Below are 25,078 nucleotides of genomic sequence, written 5' to 3'. Positions count from 1 at the left end.
AGACTAGATATAAGGAAGAAATTTTTTATGCTGAGGGTGGTGAAACACTGGCACAGGTTGCCCAGAGAGGTGGTGGCTGCCCCATCCCTGGAAACCTTCAAGGTCAGGTTGGATGGGGCTCTGAGCAACCTGATCTAGTTGAAGATGTCCCTGCTCGTTGCAGGGTTGTTGGACTAGATGACCTTTAAAGGTCCCTTCTGACCCAAACTATTCTATGATTCTATGAGGTATACACAAAGTGGAAGTAGGGACAGGTAACCTGGCAGGAATACAGAGAACACTATCTGAGACACAGTTAAGAAAGCCAAAGTCCAGCTGGAATTTAATCTAGTGAGGAATGACAAAGGCAACCAGAAGAGCTTCCTTAAGTAAATAGGTGACAAAAGGAAGACTAAGGAGGATGTGTACCTGCTGCTGAATGAGGCAAGAGTCCTGGTGACACAGGACATGGAAAAGGTTGAGGTACTGAATGCCTTCTTCACCTCAGTCTTTACTAGCAAGACTGGCCTTCAGGAATCCCAGGCCCTGGAGACCAGGGGGAAGTCTGGAGCAAGGAAGACACCCTTGGGGGAAGATGATCAGGTTAGAGAATACTTCAGCAAACTGGACATGCATAAGCCCATGGTCCTTGATGGGATGCACCCATGAGTGTTGAGGGAGGTGGCAGATGTCATTGTGAAGCCACTCTTGATCCTCTTTAAATGATCGTGGTGATTGGTAGAGGTGCCTGAAGACTGGAGGAAAGCAAATGTCTCTCCTATCTTCAAAAAGGACAGGAAGGAGGACCCAGAGAGCTAAGTACAGGCCAGTCGACCTCACCTCGATCCCTGAAAAGGTGATGGAACACCTGGGCTCCCCGGTACAAGAGAGATGTGGAGCTACTGAAATGAGCCCACTGTAGGGCCACAAAGATGCTAAAGGGGAGAGCTGGGACTGTTCAGTCTAGGGAAGAAAAGGCTCAGTCTGGATCTCATCAATGTGTATAAATAACTGAACGGGGGGTGTAAAGAAGATGGAGTCAGGCTGCTCTTCGTGGTGCGCAGTGACAGGACCAGAGGCAATGGGCACAAACTGGAATACAGGAGGTTCTGTCTGAACACAAGGAAATACTTTTTCATTGTGATCGTGACTGAGCACTGGCACAGGTTGTCCAGAGAGGTGGTCAAGTTTCTATCCTTGGAGATATTAAAAAGCCATCTGGACACTGTCCTGGGCAGCCTGCTCTAGGTGGCCCTGCTTGAGCAGAGGGGTTGGGCTAGATGACCTCCAGAGGTACGTTCCAACTGTAACTATTCTGTGATTCCCAGTATTGCATTTTGGGAAAGTTCTAAGCTGCAAGGAGGGCAGGTCTCCTTTTCCCTGTTTGTGTGAGCTATACCGCCTATGTGAACAAGTACTCTCAAAACCTGAAGCAGAGGAGATGGTGTTTCAGGTGCATCAGTTCTGCATGGAGCTTGCTGGTATCTTGCTGACACTTCCTGACCTTTATTGTTCACCCTTTGAGAACGCAATGAGGATAGCTTCTTTTTGGCAGTGCTTACTGTGTCCCTACACTGCTCCTTCCAAATTAGAGTAGGCTTTGGAAAGAGTAAAATTGTCTGTTCAGTACAGAACATAATCTTTTAAACTGTACTTGATCTGATGTAATTCTATGTAGAGTCAATTTTTGTGTTCGTGGCTTGTATTTGTCTTTTAAACAATGTATAATTTGTTAAAGATAATTGAATTAACTGAAAGTGGCAGGGTTCAGGAGACATTTGACCTCATGTAGCCTGTTAGTCATGTTGTAATCATCTTGGTGTTATTGTCCTCATCAGCTATAAATATGACTCTGTCCCCATGCCTCTCTGAATCTACACAACTGTACTTTTCAGTGATAGTGTAAGAGAATGAGATTTTTTTTTTAAATTTCAAAGCATAGTTCAGCCTTAAAGTGTCAGGTGAAGGCAAGGTCCCACTTGGAAAACAAGTAAACAAATCCCTACTCTTGTTCATCCTTCTCACTTTGAAGTAGTAGGATTGATGACTGTTGAATTGCTTTTAAGACAACAACTGATTGCGTTGAGATGTTAGCATGTGTAGGTTAAACTCACCAGTGTTGGATTTCTTTAATATTTAATTTTGTCAATAAGCAATATCTCAATTGTCTTTTCCAGGTCTTTATTTTTCATTTTATAAGTCATAAACAGTCCTACAAATTTAAAATTTAAGATAATACTTATTTTCTACTTGTGGTTAGGTAAAACAGCTATCTGCATGTCTTTGTAGTAGGATTTTAATTTAAATCTATACTAAGCATAAAATAAGAGTATTTCAGTATCAGAGGACACTAGCTGCTGCTAAAAGTATTGATACTGGATATGAACCTGAACTGAGATTTTTCTGAAATGCTATCTGCATTTTCCTTAAACTGAAGCTTACTAAGAGAAAAATTCCTTAAAAACTTCGGAGTTTAGAACTTCATAGTTCTGTGCTATAGATAATTTGCTATACCATCTGATATGCAACATTTTTCAGAGGTTGTATTCAAAAGACTTTTTATTCCATGGAACTTGGAAAATGCTTAGAAAATTGGACACTGGCATTCATCCTCTGGAGTAGAAGAAAAAAATGTTGACTGCTAGTTTGTAAAGTGAGAGAAGATGATTATGCACCAGATAGGTTTTCAAGATGCGTTTATTTGGATTATCTTTGTGCAGCCCACCACCTTAATTAAGACTGTGTTTTGCATTTGATATCTTTCCATGTGGTTGCACTTTTGTTCTCATTTCAAATATCTGGTCTTCAGCAATAGTAATAGTACTCCAGAAAATAAATGTCCAGGTCCCTCTTGTATCTCTTAGAGAGCTTCTGATAGGACAAGGGCATCCTTGGTACTAATTTTCAAAATTATTAGAAGTAATCAAAAACTGCAATTACATCATACAGAAGCTTTTATTTCAGCCCTAATAATTGTGTGTTTTGAGATAATGCAGATCAGAAAGCTTTTGGCTGTAACAATTTGATCCAAAATAACTCCTCAATTAAGAGTTTCTTCTAAGATAATCCTTTTGGGGAATAAGACAGATCTGATTTTCATCCTCAGCTATAAGAATGATATTCACAACTGACACTGTCGTCCTCTTCCTTCCCACAGTGTGCACACGTGCTTGTGGGTATTTCCGTGATACACGTACTCTGTAAAGATTTGACCAACTTTTTTGTGAAATAGCTTTGATTCAATTTTCAGAATTAAATGTTATCACTACCAATGCTGAGGAGGATTGAAAGTTCTTAATTTTATCCTTTCATTTGGCTCAATCACTCTGTACTTGTAAGTCATTATTGCTAAATTGTCACTGAAGTGCAAAAATTGAATCTTTATTGGGTTCACTTATCACAGTAGATGCAATTTAAACTGAAATTTAGCATTAAAAACTAGACGTTACCATGTTAATCTTCATGCCATGTTTGAAAGTTAGTTCAGCTTTTGTCCTGTTACTTGGTTGCTCATGAGCTGTTTGGATTTTTTTGAAATGTTGTGGTTTCCATAAAATACTGAGGTGTGTATAAAGCCTGATTAGATAAATTTTAAGGTTTAAGCTCTTTAGTAGGTATTTTTATCATGCACTCTGTGTTTAATAATGGCTTTTAATCTCATTCTTTAAATGCTTCATACAGTTTCATGATAATGGATTTAAGACTACAGTGTTTGCTATTCCTGAGGATAAAGGGCAAATGATTAAGAAGTTAAACAATATTTGTCCTGCCTAAATGAATAATTATTTCTAAATAAGAATACAACTTGATTCCTGCTCCAAATTATCAAAGGAAAAAGCTGTACTTACTACTTCTGAGTAGAATTCATCAGTGTTTTCAGTGAGAGATGCATAAAATTACTTACTACTTTTGTGTTTGATCTGATGAAAGGCAGAAGTAATATACTTTACTGAAATAAATTTTCTAAGAACAGTGAAAGCTCAACTAAGTCTATTAATGCACACGTTAAGTGGATATCAGTTTGCAAAGCTTATGTGAAGATGCTTTTGATATTCTGATTACCTTTGTAAATACGGTTGTAGGTTACAGAAAAACCCATTAATCTTTTGATATGAAAATTAGCAAATGGTTGGAGTGTTTTGCTAGGTGGGAGTGCAATTTGGGTGTGCAAGTCAAGTAACAGTACTTTCAGGATGTTGAAATTTTTTTCACTTGCTAAATCCTTTTTGCTATTGTCTTAAAAATACAATACACTTAGTCACCTATCATAATATCTAATTAATCTTAATTTATGTTGACTTGCAGCATGGATTTTGACCTATCATTGCTAGAAAGAGTTTGGTGACTTTGGGGACTAGAAATGGGCTACTTCTTTGGCAGGAACCCCTTGCTGAAGGAAAACCGGCATGCTGAACAAAAGTATCTTACAGGCTAATTGAGATCTCTGAGGGGCAATTTGGACTGTGCTGGTCTAGTGCATGGCTAAAACTGTTTCACACCCATGTGGAACTTGTAGGAATATTTTCATTGCTAAGTTGGGGCAAGGTAATAGGTATGTGGTAATAGGCTGTAAAATGTGATGACATGGAAACTACTATTGGTTTGAAGTTACTTCTGCTGTTGATGGGGAGGGGGGGTGGCGGTGGCAGCGAAGTCCATGGAAACTTTTACTTCTTTTTAAAGTACCTGTTTTTCAGTATTGCAAACTTATTTGGATTTGATTAAGTCAAATAATTACGTAATTTTTTTTTATAATTAACCTTCATAATCCGTGTGCTTGTTTTTCAGTAAACCTGATATGTCTCGTTTGAGGCTGGCTGCAGGGAATGCTATTGTGAAGTTGGCACAAGAACCTTGTTACCATGAAATCATCACCTTAGAACAGTACCAGCTGTGTGCGCTAGCCATAAATGTAAGGAAATTAGGTGGGACTTGTGGGTTATCAGCAAATGTATGAGTATATATGTTATTTTTTCTGTATGTTGTGTATACTTCTGCTAATCTGATTTTATGCAAAACGTTCAGCCTTGGCATTAATTTATTTTCCCACTACATAATCCTGAAAACTGATTTTGGATGAGAATTAGATCTATAGTACTAGGCTGCCCAGTGGGGGAATGCTAACTTAAAGTAGAGAAATGTTAGAATATTGATGAACTAAGGAATTCAGTATTGATTTAAAGTAATACCCCAGCTGTCTTATGATATTATTAGAAGTTGAAATGAGATGATATAAAGTATGTTGGACTGTGGTGACAACAGTGACCTTGGTTTCTTGATACTTGGGTAGAATATATTTGGAACGCAGAGGTCTGTAAAGATAGTTGGCATCCTTTAAATATTAGAAAAGATAGGGAGAGATTTCTCAGTAGATATTGGAATTTTCATCCTTAATTTCTGCCTGAGAGCCCAAAGTAGCAGAAAGGAAATAATTTTCAAATTGTAAGTACAGATACAGAGATCCTCTGTGTTCCTGTCTTGTAGACTTAGCAAAATCTACAGAAATTGAGTTCCACCCCAAGAGTAAGGCAATCATGGAGGTACTCATGTTGGTGTTACTTGTGTAACTGCTGGTATTCTCCTGACTTTATAAAAGTCAAGAAATCCTCTGGAAGGAATCCCTTCCAGAAGATATCTTCAGTAATAATGATAGACCTTAGTAATAATTCTAGACCTTAATTCCTGTGACTGGCTAAAGCTTTAAAAGCTGCAACCCATTTTAAATGTCAGAAGATTTGAAATTGGTATATAATATTAGAAAATACAAAGTATAGCTCCTGTGTGGATATTGTTTATTTTCATATAGAGCATCTTTTTAAGTTCTTAAGTTGTTTGGAGTTTGGGTACAGTTAGGCTAGAAATATCATTCATATACCAGAGTAAGACAGTCTGTATTAGGCTTGTATATAGTTTTAACAATGTTTATGTGGACTTTAAGCTTCTGTGTTGCTATGGAAAGGAGCCCTTACTCAGTTCCCAAATGCTATGAAAAACGAGAAATAGAACAAAACTTAAAATTACTTAAGCAGATGAAATCTAACAAAAATGCAGCAGAAATTCAGTGGTAGTAACTGAAGGTCTTTAGCCCGAAAGTGTGGACTGATACTTTTCAGTCTTCCTATTCCAAAACCTAACAGAAATGTTAGTCTTGTGTCAAAATGAGTTTTAAAGATTTTTACAATTCAGAACAAAATTAGTAGAGAGGAGAGTAGCCACTTACTCTAATGACAAATAAGATCTGTCTCTGTTCTGGAAAGGATACTCTAGCTGGATAATGTCATGCCAGACTAGCCTTGCCAATATAGTATTTGCATGTTCTGTTTTCTTCTGATTCCAGTGATCAAAATCTGTTAATTTCTTCAGTCATTTCCCTCCTTTGGCAAACTTTTGTTTTCTGCAAATATTAACCTTGCAGTTCTCCTCTATCAGAATTTGCCTTCATTGTTTTGACTCTCTTTTCAATATGTTAGGTGCAAGCTCCTTGCCCTCCATTTCATCACTGTCTCTCACTTTCTTTTTCACTTCTTATTTTCCAGCTGTACCAGTCTTAACTGTTTGTGGATATTGATAACAGGTGTGTTGTCACCTTTTTTGCTATCTCTGGGTCTAATGCTTACCTCTCCTCAGTTTTTGAAAGGGAATTTTGGGACATGAGATTTAAATTAGAAGAACATAATAGGGTCATCAACATTCACAAACAAGTTAGTATCACATCTTACTGTAGAATCATAGAATAGTTTGGGTTGGAAGGGACATCTAAAGATCATCTCATTCCAACCCCCCCTGCCATGGGCAGGGACATCTTCCAGTAAATTAGGTTGCTCAAAGCCCCATCCAACCTGACCTTGAACGCTTCCAATGATGGGGCAACCACAACTTCTCTGACAACCTGTTCCCTTGTCCTATCACTCTCATTGTAAAAAGTTTCTTCCTTATGTCCAGTCTAAACCTACCCTCTTTCAGTTTAAAACTATTGCCCCATGTCCTGTCACTAATGGCCCTGGTAAAAAGTCTTTCTCTGTCTTTCTTATAAGCCCCCTTTATATATTGAAAGGCCGCAATAAGGTCTCCCTGGAGCCTTCTCTTCTCCAGGCTGAACAACCCCAACTTCCTTGGTTTTGCTTCACAGGAGAGGTGTTCCATCCCTCTGACCATTTTTGTGGCCCTCCCCTGGACCTGCTCTAACAGCATCATGTCTGTCATGTAATGGGGACCGCAGAGCTGGATGCAGTACTCCAGGTGGTGTCCCATGAGAGCAGAGCAGAAGGGGAGAATCACCTCCCTCGACCTGCTGGCCATGCTTCTTTTTATGCTGCCCAGGGTACGGTTGGTGTTCTGGGCTGCAAGTGCACGTTGCTGGCTCACGTCCAATTTTTCATCCACCAGTGTCCCTAAGTCCTTCTCTGCAGAGCTGCTCTCAATCCATTCATCCCCCAATCTGTATTGATATTGAGGATTGCTCAGAGCCAGCTGCAGGGCCTTGCACTTAGACTTGTTGAACTTCATAAAGTTCACATGGACCCACTTCTCAATCCTGTCAAGGTCCCTCTGGACATCATTCCTTCCCTCTAGTGTACCAACTGCACCACTTGGCTTGGTGTAGTCTGCAAACTTGCTGAGGGGTGTACTCAGTCCTGCTATCTGTGTCATTAATAAAGATATTGAACAGTAGCGGTCCCAATATTGACCCCTGAGGGACACCACTTGTTACTGATCTCCATTTGGACATTGAGTTTTTGACCACAATTCTTTGGACGCAGTCATCCAGCCAATTTCTTTTCCATCGAATAGTCCATCTATGAAACCTATATCTCTCCAATTTAGAGACAAGAATGTTGTGTGAGACTGTGTCAAAGGCCTTACAGAACTCCAGGTAGATGACATCAGTTACTCTTCCCTTATCCACCTACACAGTCACTCCATTGTAAAAGGTTACTAGATTAGTCAGGCATGATTTGTCCTTTGTGAAGCCATGTTGGCTGTCTGGAATTGCCTCCCTGTGGATATCTACGTGCCTTGACATTAGCTTCCAGGAGAATTTGTTCCACTATAGTCACTTTTGTCACTTTTTCTCCTCATTTATTGATATTTCTTTGCCTTTCTTACTTGTTTACTAGAATTTAGATTGTAAGTTCTGTCAGGACAGGAATTCTGCCTTTACTTTCCTCTGCAGCTCCTAATGGATTTTGAATACTTACGAATAACTTTTCTAGATCTTCTTGAGGTCTTCTGCAGTTTCATTTCTCTCTGCTAGGCTATTGAGTTTAGATCCTCAGATGCAGAGTAACTGTAATGGTTTCAGTGACTTTTGCACTTATAGGTGGTACTGTATTAATCTCCTACGGAAACCATCTGTATATTTGTTTTTGAGATATTTGCATGTGTACATATGCATGCATATGTTTTTATGCTTAGAATGTTTTGTGTTGGAATCCATTTCTTGATGGTAGACACTGGTTATTCTAAAAGTTTATTAATTCTTAACACTATCAAGTCTAGCCACAAATTAGGACATTCAAGTGATGTCAAGGCCAATCAGACATACTGATGTCTAGTATTATGTAATTCAATTTACAGCAAATTTTCTTTAAGTGGACAGATCGGGAAGCAGATTAAAAAAAAGGAAAAGCTTAATTTTTAAGGTCTGTAATGGTTGCACAGGTTCTGCTATGGTTCTGTGCTGGCTATTTTTTTTTTTTTCTCCGAAACTGCCATTTTGTAATACGGAATGATTAGAGCGCAGAATACATAATTAAGTGTTGTTGCTAATTGCTGTATTAAGGTTGCACTGGTAAACACAGACTTTGTGATAATTAAATGCATGTAGTTTTAGTCATTTTAAAATAAGTTATATATGTGTTTGGCCAAACCTGTAAGCTCACCAGCGGTTAAGTTCTTTGATCTGCCGAACAAATTTTGATGTCAGCAGAGGTTCATATTGAAACAGAGTAGAAAATAATTGAGCATAGTGTTAAGAACTTGAGTATTTAACAGGCTTGAAGACCAGATTTAAGATCTAATAAGCTCTGCTGTTGAAAATGCAATTTTAATTGTATTTAGAATAAATCTTTTAGGTTGCATGTTTCATTTGTTAAAAAAAATCCTACAGCTTTTTCAGTTTCCTTTGTCAACTCTGAGTGTTCTAATTGTTTAAGCAAGTCTTTGTCCATTTTTAAGAATGAGTTGTGTCTGAGGGGTACATGCTGCTTTGCAAATTTTTTTTTAAATACTTTAAAATGGTGAACTTCTCTGAATTTAATGCCAATTCATCAGAAGTAGCTAAGTAAAATTAGCCCAATTTTAGGGTTTTATATGTATGCTATAAAAAATGTAGAACTTGATTGAGTTTGGTCCCCCTGCTTCTCAGTGAACTAGTGTAACTGAGCTGAATTTAAGGTTATTCTCAGTATTAAAAGATAAAGAAATAAAAATCATTAGAATTTATGCCACTCAACACCATCAGTAACAATGAACTGTACCTTCCTTTGTCCCCTGAGTCAAGAGGACATGCTTCCTTGTCAATATACCAACTAGGCACAGGTCTCTTCTAAGCTTTCCAAAGGCTTTAGACTTCGGTGGTGTTACTGAGCAGGAAAAGAGGGCTGTATCTCAGTCTTCTGCTGTGGGGTGGATTTGCTGTAAAGAGGCAATAGATCTTGAGCAGGTCTCACAGTTTGGGTTTGTGGTCTTGGGTTGCTTCAACTCTGGCTACAGCAGGCGTTTCAGTCCATAGAGGAAGACTATGGCTTGAAGCACAAAAGGGAAAACGGGGCTTGATGAATTTCCTCTGGATTTAATTTTTGGGTGCGGGGAGAGGGAGGCTTGTTTTATCTAACACATGATCTCTTATGATGCCATTTGGGAATTTAGCAGAGTCAGTGTTGCCAGTTTTGTCTCTGCACTTCCTGTTGGCTGATAGCTGGAAACCCTTTTCAATTCCTTCAGGTTTCAAAACTGTCATTTGACTAAAATAGCTGTTTATTCCTGTTAATGTTTTTTCTTCATATTTAGAGGTAACAAATCTCTCCTCTTGACCTTTTTTTGGCAGGTTAAATATGTCAAGCTGTTTTGGTAGCCTTGTTTACCTTATGCTTTTCCATACATTTTCTTGTAACTGTTTTCCGCACCTGCTTCTGTTAACCTTCCTTGGCCTGTGTTACTAAATGGTTTGTGGTATACTGAATGTTGTCTTAAAGTATGTAGGTTATTTTCATACAGAGAATTTTAAAGTTCATATCTCTTCTGGAAATACGTTGTGATAAATTGTAGAAGTACATTTGCTGCCTTCATATTATTTTACTTTGTGTTCTTTGGCAACTATTAGACATGGGTTATTTTCTTCTGTGGTCAGTCGTAGTTCATAGGTTTCCACAGTATAATGGAAATGCTTGGTACTCTCTTCAGTGTTTGACCTTATCTGGTCATTCTGTTGAATTTTATTTGGTTTCTAATATCAATGCTTGATGAAAATTTGTGAAATTGCACTAGTAAAATCAACACAGTAGTTACTGGTGGCTAAATGCTGTTTCAGTGCAGATCTTTGACTTCGGCTCCACAAAGCAAGTGGTCCTATTGTAAACAACTTCATTAACTCCATGCCTCAATACTATGCTAAATTAGGCCTTGGGTCCTGAGTGTGATATCTTCCTGTACAGTTCTTGAACGTTAACTCTTCTCCTGATCTTAAGGGAAGCTTCAACTGATTAATTCAATTTAATTTATCTGAATTGGCACTAAAAAACATTCTTACAATTCCTATGTTTCTGTGGCTGCAAGTCTGAAATTGATTTTGGCATATTTACCTAGGCTTCCATGTTTTATTTCACAGTCTGTATTACTTTTAGAAAAGTTTACTGGTTACCTTTTTTGTTTTTGCTTTTTTTTTTAATAGGATGAATGTTACCAAGTGAGACAAATATTTGCTCAGAAACTTCACAAAGGCCTTTCTAGACTACGGCTGCCACTAGAATATATGGCTATTTGTGCACTGTGTGCAAAAGATCCAGTGAAAGAGAGAAGAGCTCATGCTAGGCAGTGCCTTGTGAAGAACATAAATGTCAGAAGGGAGTATCTGAAGCAACATGCAGCAGTTAGTGGTAAGAGAATAGAAGTCACTTTTTGGTACAAGTGCTGTAGTTCAAATGTATATGTGAGTAGACTGAAAATATTGGTGGTTTTCTGTTTTTATATATAGAATGGCTGTAAATTTCACTTAGAGGTGTCTAATGAAAACTGAAAATAGAGTCCAGATTTTCTTTTGTATTTTTTAACAGGCATTTCTGAGATCTTTCAATTTTGTTAAAAGCTGTGCAAATGCTTTTGCCTAAGTATATTGGAAGTGAAGTAGTTTTTCAAGGCAGTTATGTGTACTGTTTGAACTTAATGGTTAATTATGTTGTAAGTGAAGTGGCAATGATTAATTTTACTTCAGTAATTAATAATATGCAACCTTAACAACATAAATGCTGTACTAAATTGACTGTGTTTGCGCTGCTATATTGAGTAGCTTCTTATCTTGTCTTATGCTGGCAAAGGGCTATATTTGTAGGCACTTCAGGATGAGTTTATGTAATTCTTTCTTCCCAGTGACAGCAGTCCAATCGTGGGAATGCTTTGTAAGTTATTATGGACTAATGTTAGCTCTTTTTCTTTTATAAAATCAGTCCTTTTCCCTTTTGACTTACTCAAAGCTAGACACACAGTATGACAACACTGGTATATGGTCATAGGAAAAAGTAGACCTTTATGAAGAGCTATGGGAATTTTGAATAAGAGTTTTTGAAAGTTTTATTTCTTTGAAAGATTACTGATGGTTTGGCCTTTGCGAAATGAAGGAGATTTTTTCATCTCATTTTAGGATAGACAGACCTGTTTTGTGAATCTAATCTCACAGATGCTGTCAGATAACTGATTTCCTTCTGCATTTATGAATCACAGACTTTATATTAGTCGTGTCAGTCTGTGTGTGCCTTAGTCCCCTTAGACTTTGATCAGAGAATATCAGAGCATAAGTCTGCAGAGAAATGCTTTTGTGTACTGTTAATTAGACTTAAAAAAGAAAAGAGAGTGGTGCTTTTCTCCCTCCTTGGGAATGTGTGAAAAAGAAAAATCCATTGAGCAAACGCCTTTAGGTCATCCTAAGACTATTCCTCTTGAAATGGTTTCTAAGGAAAACTTCCTAAGGACTGGTACCAGACAGTAAAATGCCTTTTTCCTCCATGCTGACCTTTCAGAGGCTGGCAGGAATTACTCTCAGGCCTCTTAAATTCTCTAAATGCTATTCAGAGTGGAAACCACTGAAGAAGAGCCTTACTTTGATTGTGTATCTGTTACTAGTTTCATCTGGGTAGAGACTTGTCTTGCATAGGAATCTTTGTTTTCTAAGGCTGGGCTTTTACTTGCAAATCAGTAAGTAAAAAAATTACAAGAGTGAAGATTAATTTTTTTAACAAGTTTCTTTCCTAAATGCTCATAAAGACCTGTCATGAGGGTTTTTGGCACGTTCTACTTTCAAGTGCTGGTAGTTGATGTCCGTAAAGCCACCCCACCTTTTGGGTTGTGTCTTTCTTCATTAGACATAAGGAAAGAACATGTAAATACTATTTTTTTTGTCATGACAGGGGTTAAATATAATATGTGTCAATATTTGTCCTTTTCCTGTTTTGTCTGGATCTGGTTCACTTTGTTTTCCAGACCCAGTTGGAATCGTTACTATAGTTATATTAGAAATTGTACAAGGCAGGAAGTTAACGAAACTCCGAGTTCATGAGCTCTTGATGAGCATTCTATTGAAGTTGCTAATTAATACAAATAATAGCAGGTTGGTTTGCCTGGGACAAGTCTAAGGCAAGCCAATTTTGTTAGTGTTCTGAAATCATAATTATGTTCTTTTTCTTCCCTGCCACATCTTTATTTTTTTTATTTAGTTACGCAAACAGCTGCTGGCTAAAATGCAGAACAGTGCTTGAAGAAGTGAAGGATGTTTTTAAAGTTAATAGTGGAATGTCAACTGAAACACGTTAAAAACTGCCTTGCAAAGTACACTGGATTTCAATTACATAAATATAACTTGAAATAGAAATTGGGTGATTTTATTGTTTCTTGCAAACCTTATGATGGCTTACACTATGTAGTAGAGATATTACTCTTGGTAATTAACTGCATCAGCTGCAATGTCTGTCTAAAAGTATCCTTAGAACTTGACAGCACTATCTTCTGTGGGCCTTTATTAATTTTGAACACTTTCCTTGCTATTATGAATGAATCCAAATGTTTGATGTAGGCTGTGCATTACCCCTATTTATACAGACCTTTAAGAATGGGATAGATTGAGTAAGACGATGTATGCGTAGCAATTATTTAGTTAGTCTTGTGAAATCTACAATAATGATGTATTTTATTTGATGTGCACAATATTTGTCAAGCACATCTCATATGAATACCTATATTAGAGATAAAAATGTCAGTGTTCGAATGTATTTTAAAATAATTTTCAGATATTATTATATATAATGATTTACAGATGTTTGGACTTCTTATTCATAACCTAATACGGGATAGTTAAAAGCTTACTGAAAGAAGATTTTCCAGACTTTGTCATGTCTTTCATGACCACTTACTAGCTCAAAAATGTGATTCCACCCCCACCCCCTCCACCCCCCAAAACAGAGCCAGGAGTTTCCCTCCTTCCTTCACATGTGCATTCAAGTGTTTATCTATAGGCGTGTTAATACTATGACTTTGCATTTGCCACAAGCACTTGAGATCAAATGCTTGTACCATAGTAATATACATAGAATACTAGTATGCCTTCCTTGCCTATTGTCCTGCCTGTTGCACAGGGTACAGGTTTAATAACTTAGGTGTGCTGTGCATCTTCCAGTTCCTCTCAGTCATTAGGCTAAAGAAAGCAGTGTGGACGTTTTCTGCAAAATGCCTTTTGACTTTTGGTGTACAACTTGTCTTTTTGTTGTCCTTGCCCTGTGGGATATGACCTTTTTCATTCTGGTTTTCGTCATCAAACTCTGAGGTGCTGAAGTTCACTCTGCATGGTGTGGGTTAGTTCAGGAATTTGTTTGTTACATTATGGAATGTGTATTTTGTGACCATAACTCTGAGAGGGCCTTTGGCAACAATCCTTACCTTTTAAATCCCCGAGGAAAATAGGCCATCTGACTGTTGTGATGTAGGTAAGACTTCCTGCAGTCCTTGCTGAGGACTACTTACAAGTCTCGGAGGATGCTAGAAAAAGTTTTGAATGCTTTGTATGTCATAGTTCAGTTGTGCTGCTCTGTTCAAGTGGGATTGAGCCTTTCAAATTCAGTCCACTACTACTTTATTATAGCTTTCATGTTACCTCCTATCCCTTCTTTAAACAGGTAAACAGTCTGTGGGTTTGGAGAACATTGTGGCAATTTGACTGCAAAGCCCCTGCAAAGGGCATTTCTTTCTGTTCTGTTGACAGCAAGGCTGTACACTGCAGTGTCTAAAGAAAGAATAGTAGCTTATCCTGCAATTGTGCTGGTCTCACATCTTGCAGTTAACATGGATTTTGTGATCTGTCCTCACTTCTGTTTTTCAAAGTCTTTCAGAATACAGGCTTTGAATCGAGGAAAGGATCAGGAGTACGGGGTGACTGTAGCTGTATTCTCAAGGTAGCTAGAAAATATGCAGCCCTGAGTGAGACACACTTAAAATCTTAATGTTTGCATGCATGAAACATCTGCACATCAACCATCAGACGCAACGTCATAAAGAAATGATAGGCCCACATGTGCCTATACTTTGTCTTAATGTATGCTGACCTTAAATTTTGCTCTTTCCTCTGTAGTAGAAAAGCATATTTCTTGATATGTAGTCTTCTGATGCATCTGTCTTCTGCTTTTCAGAGAAACTGTTGTCACTTCTACCAGAGTATGTTGTTCCTTATACTATCCATCTTCTAGCTCATGACCCAGATTATGTCAAAGTCCAGGACATTGAACAACTCAAGGACATTAAAGAGTAAGACTACTTTTAATAGTGTTATTTTAGGGTTAAAACAAGCTAACTTTATTCTAAGTGAAATTTTAATTCATTGTGGTAGCCTGATACATTGGCCAGTGCACATAATGATGGCAGTTATTTCTGTAAAATACTGTGAGAAATAGTATATATGCTTTTTTAGTGCTCTGTGATATCTTACAGAGGAACCTTCACCTTCTGCTCATCCTACCTTCATTTCTTTTTTTTTTTTAAAGAATTGGTTTCCCAGAGTTAGGCTGGTTCAAATTCATAATACTAGTAAAACCTAGAGTAAACAACTTTCTCAAATGTGCTTTTTTAAAGAATTCCTTTTGTATTTTTATTCATGAGGAGTACTGCATTTCTCCTTTAGGTGCCTGTGGTTCATACTGGAAATATTGATGGCTAAAAATGAAAACAACAGTCACGCATTTATCAGAAAAATGGTAGAAAATATCAAACAGACTAAGGATGCTCAAGGACCAGATGATCCAAAAATGAATGAAGTAGGTGATACTTTTTCATTGGAAGTTGCATTTAATTCTGGCCTGCTTCTGGGAATGAGTTGGTTTTTGTTTACACACCAACTTTAAAATGTCTTTCAATATAATTGTATGTGGGAGATGATGCTTTGTATACCGTAACAATTATATTTATTGTAGTTTAGATGACAGTTATTTTCCCATGCTTCAGTAGATCTTGCACATTTACAAGGGATTTGTAAAAGTTTGCAGTCCTTCTGTTTCTGTCTCAGTAAGATTATTAAATGCTAACTTTAAATATATGTAAACTACAATTTTTACTGTTTAAATCATCCACTAAAGTGCTTTGTAATATTTCATTTTAAAAGTGCAAGAGTAAGCTTTAGTATAGGAAGAAAAATACATGCATTAAGTGCCTCTAGTGTGTATTATGTAGTGAATGTATCAAACCCTGATCTTGTTATTGAGGTTTTTGCATCACATAATGTACAAATTTGTCACTTTTCTGCTTTTCCCAGAGATAAGAAATTTTTTTTTTTTAGCTTTGTCTTTGAAACCATGGCATACACTATTCTTAAGTGTGGAAAGATCATGAAAGCTAGCTCTCCTTAACTGCTGGGCATACAGTGCTTTTGTCTTTTGCTCCTATGTTTTAGTACCCTGTGGTACACTGTTTAAGATGCAAGCTAATGTTAAATGTTTAAGATAATTGCTTTTAAACTGTGAGTTCTTGTAGTTCTCTGCTCAGAAGATACTGTTTTTTGTCATGATTTGTGATGAACTTCTAAAGTGTTGTTTGTTTTTTTTAAATTTTATTATTTACAGAAACTGTACACAGTCTGTGATGTAGCAATGAATATCATTATGTCAAAGAGTACAACATACAGTTTGGAATCCCCTAAAGACCCTGTACTTCCAGCCAGATATTTTACTCAACCTGACAAGGTATACCTTGGCACTTAATTTTTCTTGAGATAAGTCTGTTTAAATCTTTGGTAGTTGTAATTCAGAGGTTTTTTTCAATAGTTCTTGTAACCTCAGGCTTCTCCCTATTATACTGTAGTTGAATACGTATGTATATGTTTTAATAAATATTTATATATGTGTACACACACTGATTTCTCCCCCTGTGCTGAGATATTGTTGTTCAGGTTTACAATTTCAAAAGCAAAAATGATGTAAAGAAAATCTTTCAGTACTACCTCCAGAATGTATACATCTTGTTCATTGATTATTGCTGTGATTTCTCCTCCTCATCCTTCTTTTTTTACAGAATTTCAGTAACACCAAAAATTATCTTCCTCCGGAAATGAAGTCTTTTTTCACTCCTGGAAAGGTATGTATGATGTGTGGGAGTTTGTGGTTTTGTTTTTGGTGCTATGTTTGTGGTTTTGGTTTGGTATTGTTTTTTGGGGGTTTGTTTGGTTTTTTAAGAAAACTAACATGTAGTTATTGAAACACTTCAAGCTTAAGCAAATACATTATTTCTGCCCAAAGGGTTTATATGCCAATGATTAGTAAACAAGTAGAGAGAAAGAGATAGGTAGAAAGGAAAACTGCTACTGCCTGTGCTGGGTTTGTGATAACAGCAGGCAAAGCCTGTTGTCTTTAAAAAGAGAGAGTCCAAAAAAAAAAAGCCATAATATTTGACAAGTTTGCAAAATGGTTAACCTTTTTTTTTCTGCAGAAGACGACAACATGGCATATGAAGTGACAGCTATGGAAAAATCTAATATAAATGATTTTTAAAATCACATAAATTAATCTTTGGCAAAGCTGAATACCATTTTACAGTATCTTAGAAGATAACTGACTGTTCTATGGTTATATTAATTTGTTCTTTCTAAATATGCGTTGTATTGAATGCCAGTGTTCTTTCTTCACTAAAACTAAACGCAGGTACTCTTTAGAATAAAATAAAAATCTAGTAAAGGAAAAGACAAATTGTGGTTTTCATCCGGATTAATGTGTCCTATTCTAGATTACAGAAGAACATTCATTTGCTACCTTGCAAAAGAAATAAAAGCGTAGCATCTTCATTACCTTTAACTTTGCTAATGAAGCATTAGCTGTGAGGTAGTAACTTACTAATAGAGGAAGAATGCAAGTTAGGAAAAAATGCATACATACAGGAGCATCTTTTTGATTAGAAGTTGAAAGCCAACATTTATTGATTGGAATATATCATCACTGTATGGCACATTTGAGTATTTGAACTCCATGGATTTAGAGGTTCATTTCTTACTGAAGACGCAAAAGTTTTTAAAAGGAAGTTGTGCGTCTTCCAATTTCTGATCAGTAGTCAATGTTAAGTTCTCTCATCCAGTTTTTGACATAAAATATTCTTGCTAGTTTGTCCCAAACTTAATATATAAATGTACTGTGACAATATTAAACAAGAAACATGGTTTATGCTATCATGAAAAATCACAGAATCGCAGAATGTTTGAGGTTGGAAGGGACCTCTGGGGGTCATCTAGTCCAAAGCCCCTGCTCTCTCTGACTTTCCTCATATGAGAAGTGCTCCAGTCCCATCTTCATCTTAGTGGCCCTTCGCTGGACTCTCTCCAGTAGCTCTGTATCTCTCATATATCCTAATTTGAAATTCTTCTGAATCCTAAGGTAGCTTTTATATTATTTTAAATTTCTAGCACCAGGTACTCCAGCTCTTTCTGTTGTTCTGAAATTTTGTAACAAACAGCAGAGGTGTATTTGACCACCAAAAATTTTCAGTTGCTTCACCATCATGAGAGCAACGTGGAATGAGAGTTGGTCTAGGGAGTCTTAGTTTTGGGAATGGAAGACTAGTTTGAGTGGGTGTTAGTGGGGTGGATATAAGCAGGGAACGGTATCTGAGGGCAGCGAGGTTTTGAGTGAAGGTTCTGTGGTAAGGGAGGAACTGTTAGTGCAGGCCCTGTTAGTGTTAGCCCCTCCTTAGTAGGAAGTCTAGTCCAGTCCAGTGTGAATTTGAACATCTCTGCTTTTGAGCTCTTTTTGTATTCACTTACTGATTAAGTTCTAAATTAATAGATGTAAATTCTTAAACTGGATTTTGTTCTCCAAGGTTTATTTTTGGAAAGGATGTGCTGTTTTTCTTGTACTCAGTGCAGAGTGAATCTTTGGTTTAAGTGTAAAATTCCCTCCGGCTATAAAAAGTATAACCAGCACATCCACGGTGCATATCTCTGAAAAAGGAACACTCAAAGCTGCTATGATGTGCATGTTGAACTTTTTTTTAGCTGGCACTAACTTTAGACATAGCTGGAACCTAATATTGCAATAGAAGATGGATCATCCTAGATAATGAGAAATGTGAGGAATGGTCTTTAATTCAACATTTTTGTATGTGGGTGTTTGGCATAAAGGTGTATTCTCTTTAGGAGTAACTGAACTCTTTCAACTCTCTCAAAAGTTAGCATGAGCTGGAGGCATTTGGCATGTCTGAAAAGATAATCCACTTAAATGAATAACCTGAAGCTCACCAGTGTCTGGAAATTTTGACACCTATGAAAAGCCTAACTTTTTAAAATCTGTGCATGAAGCATCAGAATCTTCTCCACAATATTTGATTTTTGAGGCTCTCATTCATTCATTCCCAGTTGAAACTAGTGTGGTTTGCCATTACAGCTAAGCCAGTTTAATGGCTTCTTTGCTGAAAGGGCTGTCCTTCTGCTATTTCTGTTTTGCCAGTACAGATGCTCATCTGATCCAAATGGTGAGCTGGTTCAGGCAGCTAGTTCAGCAGAAAGCAAATGGCACAAAGTCCTGAAGTGGCTTACTGCAAGGTCAGGTGAGCACCCAATACTACCAATGAGAAGAGGACTGAATATAAGGGTAGAGAGAAGAATACCACAGGCAGCTAGCTATTTGATTACAGCTTTGTCAGCTTCCTTCTGGTGTCTGTTGTAATTTTCAGATGAAAATGTTTATAGCTTTGTGTTAAAATTAAGATATTGATTGCAGAAGTGAAATCTGTGAATATTTTAAGCATAGTACATGTTAACAACATCTAAACGTGTAGTTTAAAATAAAGGAAATATATTTTTGGTTTCAGCCCAAAGCAGCCAATGTTCTTGGAGCAGTTAATAAGCCTCTTTCGTCAGCAGGCAAGCAGTCTCAATCCAAATCTTCACGAATGGAAACTGTAAGCAATGCCAGCAGCAGTTCAAATCCAAGCTCTCCAGGAAGGATCAAAGGGAGGTTGGTAGACAACAAAGGAGCTTTAATATTTCAAGTATTTGTAATGGAAACTTTGAGTATTTATGTTTTCTAAGTGAGAAACAGAATTCTACTATCTTATTTTGAAGTAAGTTATAGTACTGCATTGGTATAACTGAAACCATAAATTTGGCTTTCTAATCCCTGAAATAAATTTGCTTTAAAAAAAAAAAAAAACAAAACCCAGAATCAAATCACATCCAGAGTTGGCTGTAGGAGGGAAGGAGAGTCTCCGTGTTTGTTTTATTTTTATATATATATATATACATGCACACATGTGTATATCTGTGTGTGTATACATACATCTGCAGTTCCTAGGAACCTTGTGGCCTGCTGTAATGTTAACAACATGTCACAGACAGTGAGGACTGTAGGCCATTGTGGTGATCTCGCATGACTTTCTCCTGTATAAATTTGGCCTGCGCTTCACTGGACTTTGCAGATAAACATTTTTGGATTTTAAATTCCTTCTGTGATGGAGAGGGGAATGTACTGTAACGCTAGAGAAGTCATCTTCTAGTTATCTGTCTTTAAAAATTATAGCTTATTTTGTGTAAATTTTTTCGGTTATTCATCAGTTACTGTATCTTCTTATGTTAATTTTTTTAACTGAAAATCACATCATCATTAATTTTTTTCACAGACATTTAGAAATTGCATAGCCCCCACTATTCATATTTTCTCACATTAATTCAAGACTGTGAGGAAATGTTATGTTTGGAAATCAGACTTCTCATTTGGTACTTCTGTGACTATTTAATATATAATATTAATTTTAAATGTAGTGCAGTGTTTTACAAGAAATACTTCTCAACTCCATGGAAAGTCCACAAAAAGGCTTATTTCTTACAATTCATGCAGGTTCATGTGCCAAAATACATTATTGGCTAAAGACAGGTTGGAATCCAGATTCTTCTCTATATCCAGTGAAATGACTCTGAGACCAATACTGTTCTACATCCAGTTCATTTAAAAAAAATGCTGCACTCGTAGCCTAACATGTTCTGTCGTCTTCATGACCTCCCCAGTTCACCTAAGTTAAACTGATTAGTGTTTTGAGTGGAGATACCAAAGGAGGAGAAAAGTCCTCTAGAATTGATGGTAATGATTCAGTATGCATGGTATTTCCAATTCAGTCTGACTGAATATATACAGGCAAGCTTCCACCTGTTAAGACGATGTATAAAAACTGAGCTTCTGATTACATCACAGTTACTACAGACTGTATACTTGTAGGAATGAGAATGTCTTTCTCAGTCTAGGCAGTGTCCAGGCCAGGGAGTTAAGAGTTTGTGTATTTGAATACCACTTTTCATTTCAGTGCAGAGCATAATTTCTTTTCGTTAAAAAATGTGCGCTCTTATTTAAAAATGTTGCTTCTACCTACCCCAGGGCAGATTAAACGAAATGACTTTTGTGTATTGGCTTTCGTATATTACCTTTTGTCTGTGAGTCTCAGTGTTTTACATATGCAGGAGGTATTATTGTCCACATTGACATATGTAGAAACTGAAATAAAAATGAAATTGCTGCCCTAAATAATAACAGAAAGCTGAGGGATGAACTGATCTCTGAAATTTAAATCTGCTGTTTTATTGCCTAAACCTCACCACAGGAAAGCGTGCATGCTTTGGCTGGTCTGTCTGTGGGGATCTGATATATGAAAGTGTATGCAAATGTATACAAACGCACAGATCTCTTGTAACTCAATAAGGCTCTTCTGTTTCAAAAAGCTGCTTATCTTTCCCAGTGAAAAAAGAAGATTCAACTTGGCTTATGACTGCCACCTTTGTCCTGAGACTTAGATGTTCTGGCTTGTGATATGTGGTAGCTATCGTAGCCAGAGCGAAAGGTTCTTTCTGCCAGATTGTTCATGGTTTAGGAATAGATTTCTTCTGAATATTGTTGTTGTTCTTAATGTTTTTTTTTTAAACTATTGCCCACTGTATTATAATAATGAGGAGAATAAATGTTTATTCATTCTAGGCTTGACAGTACTGAAATGGACCACAGTGAAAATGAAGAATTCACACTGGCTTCACCCTTACCAGGGAAGAAAACCGACAAAAGGGACGACTCTGATCTTGTAAGGGTGAGCTGTTTGGTTGCATTGCAGGTGTTTCATTTTAAGTCACCAAGACTTTAAAGTAAAAATTAATGTGATCGTACTTGATATCATTCAAGAAAATATGCTGAAACATGAAATTGAGTTGACGTTGTAAACTACTGGAAAATGTGTTTAGAATTGGATATTAAAATGCAGTGGAAAAAAAGGTTCAGTTTGTTTTTCATGTGTACACTACATGCATACATACCTTTGCATCATACTGACAGCTCCTGTAAGCTTTCAAGATTACCAGGTATGATTTGCAGTTTGGTGATATTGACGGGGTAGATTCTGCTAGAGCTAGGTTGATGAGAATTAGTCCACAATTTACCTCATTCTCAGGATTTGTTGATGAAGCATTTGGGACATTGTTCAAGTTGATAGCTTCTTTGAACTTCTGTTCCCCAATATACAGTAGAGATTTTTTTTTTGTATGTGTTATTGATGTTTACTTGAGATATAGCTTTGGAATAATTAATTAGGTTAGTTTAAGATTAGTTTAAGAATTATCAACTATACTGGAGCTTTGGGGGAGCAGTTTAACCTGTCTGAAATTTCAGATTGCCTTCCAAGGTTGTAAAAGTCTGTATCATACATGGTTTCTTTATTGTAGCTAGCAAAGTTATAATACCTCATTACAGCGTTGATGCATCATAATTCTTGCCTTTTTTTGTACTGTCCCATCACTGGTGCTAAGGCATGTTCTCCTTTTCCAGCCAGCTGTGTTTTTCTTTCAACAGCTGTAAGGAATAGCAACTGTTTCTTCTCCTGGTTATCTAGAATACCAAGAGGGCATAACGATGTGACACTAGATTTAGAAGTTCAAGGAAGAGTTATCTGAATAGCCATATGGATTCTGTTTTGTTGCAAGCAACTTGTACTGCAGTGAAGGCAGGAAAATGCTTGGTTCTGAATGCCAGGTATCAGAAGTTGCAGCATGATATTAAAGCTGTCTGTGCATAGTATGGTCTTCAACAGGCTTTTAGGGCAGAGTGAGCTAGCTAACTGGTATTTACAGACCAATACAATCCCATAGGATGTAAAATAGTCTTAATGATTAACAAGCAAATTGCCTATGCTGTTAGATAAACAAACTGTTCTGTGAGAACATTGAACCCCAAGGGGTAGCAGAATGGTGTCACTGCTGTGCTCTTGTACAGTGTCAGGACCATTCAGGAGAAATTACATGTGTCTGTCTGAGAGAGATTTTAGTGACTAACCAAGCCTGTCAGTGTTTGAGGCATTTGTACAATGCCCTTAACATGTTTTAACTTTTGGTGGACCCTGAAGTGGTCAGGCAATTGGACTAAATGATCATTGTAGGTCCCTTCCAACTGAAAATATTCTACTCCTATTCTATTCTAACCAAGGCCTTTGAGAGTGGCAGGGCTTTGAAGGTGGTAGCCTTGACCGTACTTATTCTTACTGATGGATTTATGTATTTCTGTAGATCAGTAATGCTAAAGGTTCCTAATGAGGATACCAAAACTGGTTTGGACTCTCACTCAGGTGTAGTACTTTATGTTAATGAAATTATAAACAGGCTAAATATTGTCTCAGGCAGTATTTACAACTCTATCAGAATACAGAAAAATAAACCACCAATGAAAATCATAATTGTATTGCAATTCTAAGAGCAGTTCAAGTAACAAGAATTTCATGTACCACTAGTAAATTTCAGTTCTTTGTGCCTTAATAGCAGTTGGCAGTCTGTAATTTTTGTAGTATTTGGGATATATGTATATTTTGGGATATATTTGTCCTATATCTGATGTCACTGCTGCTTGATATTTTTTTTTTTTTTTACTGGCTCTGGCATTTCTCTATTCTCCCATTATGTCAGTCTGTTGCATTTTTTTTTTCTAGGTTGCTTGGGACATAAGCTACTGACCAGTAAAAATGTCCTGAATTTTTGCTTGTCTTGAAGTGCAAATGATCATCTTATGCTGTGATGTCTTGTGGGAAAAGCAAACGGGCTTATAACAAAACCAGAAAAATCAGGAATCTCTTGTCAAAAAAAAAAAACAAAACCAACCACTTCTGATGCTTCCTGTATAAATATGTCAGTTCAGCTGTAAACCTTGAAAAGTCTAAACAGCTGCTGGCATGCAATTCATGTTTAGAAGTGTTAGGTTGAATTGGTAGCCAGCAAAGCGAAGTAATAAAGCAAATACACTTTAGTATTTCAAGTACTTTTGAGGGCATTTGTATTTGACTTTGACTATGTAAGCAAGCTGCTTAAGGTCATTGATTCAGAACTCATTTTTGGTTTTTTGGAGCTGAGGAGCAGGTTATAGCAAGCATTATCTGAGAAGCAGAATTTTATTTGGGGACCAGAAAGTCCATGTTTTAAAGATGTCACTGTTCAGGATACTTGTCCAGATTACATCATAGAGTAACATGTTTATTCTAAGGTTGTGGGACACTGTTTAACCTGAGGGAGAAACTTCACTTTGAAACTTGGCTACAGCTACTTACTTAGTAAAAGCAGCTGCAATGACAGATGTGTACAATCACTGCAAAAGCAAATAGAACAGCGAATAATGAGGATGTCACTGATATAGATCAACAGTTTTGTCAGTGAAGTCATGAACTGGCAGGAGATGTCATCATTGTTAACACATTTTTCTTATTTTCTTCTAGTGTAATTCTTTGTCCTTCAATTTCTTCTACTTTTTTTCTTCATATCCTTTCTAGCTTTTCTTTCTGCTTTTCTTGACCAGGGTTTATGGCTAAAGTGGAGACATACATTTGTAAGCTGACTTCTATCTTATGTCACAAGATAGATGTGAAGGAAAAAAACATTCAGTCTGGTTTCAAGTGGCATAACTATCATTATGTAGATTAAATTGCAATGTGGCAAATACTAATAAATGAGTGTTTGTATGTGTTGAAATACAATAATGTTAGTTTGAAATAAACATTGGTATGAAACTGTGAAATACTGTAAATATTTGAACTTCTGGATCATTTCATGGTCCAAAATGAAATAGTCATGGTACCCATGAAATGGTAGGTGGGTAAAATTCCCTCCCCCCCCCAGGGGTTGGGGTAATCCTTCTGGCCCTAATAGCTGCTTATTGAAATCTTTGCACTGTTTATGGCTCTTTACTGTGCATTTTAGAGAACTAGAGCATGGAGAGGTGAAGAATCAGAGAATCGTTTAGGTTGGAAAAGACCTTTAAGATCAAGTCCAACCAGTTCAGCACTGCCAAGTCCACCACTAACCATGTCCCGAAGCACCATGTCTACACATCTTTTAAATACCTCCAGGGATGGTGACTCAACC

The 25,078-nt window shown here is 37.1% G+C and overlaps 1 protein-coding gene across 4 annotated transcripts in view; it reads left to right on the top strand.

The window, feature by feature from the left end:
• Positions 1–25,078, top strand: part of PDS5B (PDS5, regulator of cohesion maintenance, homolog B (S. cerevisiae)) — a 100,642-nt gene that overhangs the window by 65,269 nt on the left and 10,295 nt on the right. For 2 of the 4 annotated variants that reach the window (XM_009327728.1, XM_009327730.1), the window contains exons 23-30: positions 4,768–4,891; positions 10,871–11,075; positions 14,868–14,982; positions 15,356–15,488; positions 16,290–16,409; positions 16,738–16,800; positions 19,519–19,664; positions 21,669–21,768. In XM_009327728.1, coding sequence (XP_009326003.1) covers positions 4,768–4,891; positions 10,871–11,075; positions 14,868–14,982; positions 15,356–15,488; positions 16,290–16,409; positions 16,738–16,800; positions 19,519–19,664; positions 21,669–21,768 — 1,006 coding nt within the window. Of the gene's footprint in view, positions 1–4,767; positions 4,892–10,870; positions 11,076–14,867; positions 14,983–15,355; positions 15,489–16,289; positions 16,410–16,737; positions 16,801–19,518; positions 19,665–21,668; positions 21,775–25,078 lie in introns of all 4 variants that reach the window. The other 2 variants (XM_009327729.1, XM_009327727.1) reach the window with 1 other exon arrangement.

The sequence above is a fragment of the Pygoscelis adeliae genome, unplaced genomic scaffold (assembly GCF_000699105.1).
Source record: "Pygoscelis adeliae isolate BGI_AS28 unplaced genomic scaffold, ASM69910v1 Scaffold14, whole genome shotgun sequence".
NCBI classification, from domain to species: Eukaryota; Metazoa; Chordata; class Aves; order Sphenisciformes; family Spheniscidae; genus Pygoscelis; species Pygoscelis adeliae.
This window is presented reverse-complemented; position numbering and strand designations above follow the sequence as displayed.